General features: G+C 37.7%; 1 protein-coding gene across 3 annotated transcripts in view; it reads left to right on the top strand.

Moving 5' to 3' along the window:
- Window positions 1-4,881, top strand: part of SYNJ2 (synaptojanin 2) — a 58,469-nt gene extending 53,588 nt beyond the window's left edge. For all 3 annotated transcript variants that reach the window (XM_039358339.1, XM_039358340.1, XM_039358341.1), the window contains exon 27: window positions 1,328-4,881. In XM_039358339.1, coding sequence (XP_039214273.1) covers window positions 1,328-2,080 — 753 coding nt within the window. In that variant the 3' untranslated portion in view covers window positions 2,081-4,881. The remainder of the gene's footprint in view (window positions 1-1,327) is intronic.
- Window positions 4,882-5,269: the final 388 nt, after the last annotated feature.

Consider the following 5,269-nt stretch of genomic DNA (forward strand, 5'->3'; position numbering starts at 1 on the left):
AACATAAGAGAAAACTCCTCCAGGGTTTGGAGAGGAAGAGAAGAAAACAAGAGAGATTGTAGTTTGTGATGGATTGTTTTAGCTTTGAACCCCAGAACTCTCCCAACACGGGGCTTTGCTGAAATGAATTTTGAAGTTATGCTAACTCTAACCCTCATGCGGCCACTGCTCTTCAGTTTTATCTCTTGATCTCAGGAACATTAAAATGAATATCTATGGGATTTGGAGGTAATTGCACATATTGTGGAGAGTTTGGGGCTATCGTTTTTTCTGAGTTGCACTGCGGTGCTGTATTCCATTTACATATTGATTATCAACATTTGCTTGGGGGGAGGAAAGGCAGAGGGGGAGAAATGGGAAGCAAATAACTCTCCACTTCCAAACTGTCAAGTCTTCCCTTCTATTAAAAAAACAAGCCCACTGCACCTCTGCTTTTAAATTTCTGCAGCTTTCTTACCTTCATTCTGCATGTCATGCTCCAACAATTGTAGACATAAAACAAAAGATTCTCAGGGTAAAGGAATGGTGTACCTTGGTACCTTTAAAGATGCCTAGCAACTCCTTCTCCCAAATCCTAAAAATGTTCTCCCAAAATGTCAACAAAAATGTTACAACTATTTGGTGATTTCCAGCTAGAGATCTAAAGATTTGAATTTCTAATTGTGGGTGGGGGAAAGGAACAGAAGGTTAAAATAACAAGGTTTATTTAACATGAAAACAGTTGTTATCAAATATGAGAAATTAATTTAGAAGATTTTCACCCACTTTCAAAAGTTCTTCGACTTACTCTTTGCGTTTTCTGTTTTGCGTAGATGTAGGGGCTTTGAAGGAAACCAAATGTCTGCTCATAAGATACAAATGCTGTGTGCAGAATTGGGATGAAAAAGCACGTGTCTCGGGGTGGAGGATAAACAAAATTGACAAATTAATCTGCCCCCAAAACAAGATTTGGGAGATTTTTAACTGGGAATTCTGCTTTGTAACATTAAACAGTAGGCTATATTGTAGGATTTTTGTAGCAATTTGTTCTCCATGCTACCCTTTGGCTTAAAAAATTGTAAAAATCCTGCAAGGGTTATTGCTACATATCAGAGGACTATTACGATTTCAAACCACATATATTAAATAGATTCTTCAGATGTATAGTATAGGAGCAGCAAACTGCGCTGGCATTTGTATTACACATAAACCCTTGAGAACAAGAGAAAAAAGTTTGTTCGTTTTCTTAAATGTATGTGCTGCCCATCTGGTCCAGAGGCAACTCTGGGCAGCTTGCTGTTTCTAATGAGAGGTTGGTTGAAAAACAATTATCTATTTTTTTTCTCAGCCTCATTCTCCAGAAGAGCAGCTTGAACAAACCTTGGGTCACTTCTCCTCTGCGTCCCCAGAATCATGTCTCGAAACCACACCTGTTACTGGTTCCCTTAAGACTGTCCCCATTCCTAAACCAAGGACAATGCATCCTGGCAAAATCGTTGAGAGGAGCAGCAGCAATGAAAAGCAAGCAACTACCTTGTCTCTTTTAGAGGAAAGTTCTCATATTCCTTCTCTGAATTTGACTCGGGCTCCAAGAGTTCCCCCTAGGAGAAAGAAGTCGGCTCCTCCTGATTTTCATCTGCAAGTACTCCAGAACAGCAACAATCTGTTTCTAAAAGGGCTGACATTCAATTCCAACAATAACAACTTTCCAGCACATTTTTCCACAACGCAGGATTTTGATGCATTTCCATCTTCTCTGAGTGAACCCTCTCTGCTTGCTTCGACAGTTGTGATTAGCTCAAAAGACAATGATGCTAAGCTATTGAGGCAGACTGATTTAGAGTTAGTTGGTGACCAACAGCCAACTCCTCCCTTACGGATTCAGCAACAACAGCAAGCTTCAGACAATCATTGTCCAATGGAAAACACCAATTTGTTAGACCTGGAAGTAGACTTTGTTGCTTGCCAGCCAGTGGTTCAGCCATTACCAGCGAATCCATCTCCTGCTTCACAAAATTTGAAACACTCCTGTCCAAGGGATTTCAGCCATTGGGTCACATTTGGAGAAGAAGGCAACAGTAGTACTATATCTCAGGGCTAATTAAGCTCTGATCTCAGTTTAAAATTATGAACTTATTTTTGTACTTTTTTCCTAGAAAAGCCCATTATTTTCTAAACTTTATTATAGAAGGAAATAAATTCAGCAAATCATGTACGGCAGCGGTCGCCAACCTTTGCGGCTTGGAGGTTGGATGGGAGAGGAGAACTGGGCCGCGCAAGTGGTGGCCCACTACGCACATTGGCCCATCACTTGTGTGAATGGAGCTGTGCATGCACGTGCTGGTCCGCCACATACGCAAGTGGAGCTGCACATGTGTGCTGACCCATTTCTCACATAGCCTGTTTCTAAATAGGCTACAGCCTGGTAGTGGGCCATGGCCCAGGGTTTGGGGACCCCAATTTATGGTTATAGCACTCATCTCTCCTCACTCCTCGGTGATTTCTGGTTTGAGTTTAATAGTAAATTCAATAACAAATATTTATCATATGCATGTGTGCTATAACGAGGCCTGCTCCAATTACTCTTTACTTACACTTTGCTCATTTCTGAATTCCATGCCACAGGTGGTTGCTTGCTCTAGTTTTTTACTGTAAAAAGATGGGACAGTTAATTCTGCTTTATATGCTAAGAGGTACTCTGTCATTCTTGACCCATCTACATGCTTAGAACCATGGTTCACAGCCTTAAATTATTTTTATCCTTGCAAAGTAGGAACAAATTTGCATTTCAAAAAGACCTGTTGGTAAGAGCAAAAATGATAATCTGATTCTGTCTAGTAATAGCTGTCCTCAATAATATAGAGGGAAGTCCAGGGTGGTTTTAGAAGTGGTGTGGTAAACCTGGGGCTGGTAATATCCAAAATACCCATTCAAGTTTAACCTGTGATAGAAAACCTTCTGGATATTAGAGATATGCCTGTATGAAACATGGAAATATGTACTCTGCGTAATGTGGTTATAGATCTAGCTTGTTTTGAATAGGAGCCTAAAGGGGTGAAGACGAGAGTTATTCCCTTACAGATCACCTCATAGGATAAACCATTGTTAATTTTCTATTACATAGGATAGATCTGATTTATTAATATGAATCCAGATTGATATGAATAAGAGTGTATTTTCCATGGAAGAAACTACCTAAATATGATATAGGTAGGAAATAACACAGGTACATATATGAGAGGCCTCTTCCATTTTTAGTATTTAAATCTCAAGTATTCTTAGCCTAATAAAATGTCCAGTGGATTATTGGGAAAAAAACACTAATTACTATGTGGACTGAAAGGCTAATATTTTTATGCACAATCATTTTACATCTTTTACAACGTAAAAGATGCAATGATCTAGCTTTACAGTTCAGGTGAGAAATGAAAATCTAGGATCTGATTTGTAATTTAATAGAGAAAAAATTACGTTGCTTTAGAACCACTAGTGTCGCAACGTATTGTGACTTTTTTTGCATTGCCGGAGCTGGGGTCAGCACAGCCAGGCCGGCAGCTTGACACCGCTGCTTTAGAAGAAGCAACAAAGTTTATGATTTCCTTTCTTCCTAGGGAGGGAATGCAACATGTATTTTTGGCTTTTTTTTATTCTGTTAATATTAAAAATGTGGTTTATGAAAAACAAGTCTTGGCCTATTCCTGTATAGGTATATATACTATGCATGGCTAAAGGTTAATTAGCTAACACGATGCTATTGTTTTTATTAAACAAATCTTTAAAAAAATAAAGTGCCAAATCAGATAAGTTATTGTGGTTTCCATTTCCCTGCATCAAGTCAACCATTATACTACTGTAAGCAACATTTCAAAAATTGAATCAAATATTGAAAAGGAGGGTACATAGCAATTGCTTACTAGAAGACATACTTTTATGCTCTCTAGATGGGTTGCCTGTAACTCCCACGATCTCCCTCTGGTTGTCGCCCTTGGCATGGGACAGCTGGTTAGGGAAGATTGCTCTAACCCTCCCCTTTAATAAGGAAACCACAAGCGTCACTGGTTATTTATGGCTGCATGTTAAGATGAAAAATGAACACCTATTAAAAGGAAGCCTAGTGTACTGTTACTGACGATATTCTCTGCCACATAGATAATTTAACAGCTTTGTGGCAGGTCATTTACATGCTAATAAAAGCATTTGAAAGCAAGTCAATTTAAGTGACTTTATAAATTGCAAATGAAAGTTATTTTTATTGCTCTACTTGAAGTGGTATCCGGCTTTCCGCACTACATTGTATAACTTGCTGCCTAGCGAGATGCCTCATTAAAACTTGAATCTTTCTGGTAACATACTCTGTGCAATCAATTGCAATTTATGCCACCTACCCTGAGCAAAAATGGAACAGGCAAATGTTGCAATAAATAAAAGTCCTGAGCAGTTTTTAAAAACATTTCTTCCACCGAGTAAAATATAACCTCTGAAAATGTTTAATAAAAAAATACTGGTTAAATGTATAGAAAGTCACAGGCAATGTCGGAAAGCAAAGCTGAATTTCAATTACTTCATTCAAGACCAGATCATAGTCATACCTTAATCGACTCAACACTAGTAGCTTTATGACGCTACTGAGTCATGTATCCATTTAGACACAGTGTTCATAGATTTGATATCATGAATAATTCACATATTGTTTACTTCGTTATGTATAAATTGCCTAGGATAGGTAACTTGTTAGAAAGTTTTATTCTGGAAAAATAATTTATGGTGGTTTTTTCCTAAAAGTGTAATGTTATAACGGTAGGTAGCAATGTAATGATCAAGTATTTATTTTTTATGTTTACGACATGCCCTTTTTTAAATCAGTTGCATTAGTAAAAAATAAATAAAGATTTGCCTAAAAAAGTATACCCAAAATAGTATTTAGTTGATAATCATACAAAAAATATTATAGTAGGTTAGACTATATGTTATTTGGGTGAGTGGCAATGTGAATGTATACTTCAGATGGTTCTGACAGTTACAGATGTTTTTGACACTAGGAAATGAAGCCAATTGATATGGATAACCATTTTCCCTTTGTCTAGAAAAGGAAGCTGAGTCGCAGACAAATATAGTGGCTTAATTTATCATTCTAAACCATAGCCAAGGTTTACCAAGGTTCCCTATAACCTCCACACCATGGTTTGTAACAGCTGACAATATCAGTTGTGACTTCCAACTCAAATAATTATGGCAATTGTTTTACCACTGGGATATTAAGCAAATGGAACATAAAACAGGACAAGCAATC

The sequence above is a fragment of the Crotalus tigris genome, unplaced genomic scaffold, assembly GCF_016545835.1.
Source record: "Crotalus tigris isolate CLP2741 ecotype Arizona unplaced genomic scaffold, ASM1654583v1 scf7180000019007.31208882:3723066, whole genome shotgun sequence".
Taxonomy (NCBI): Eukaryota; Metazoa; Chordata; class Lepidosauria; order Squamata; family Viperidae; genus Crotalus; species Crotalus tigris.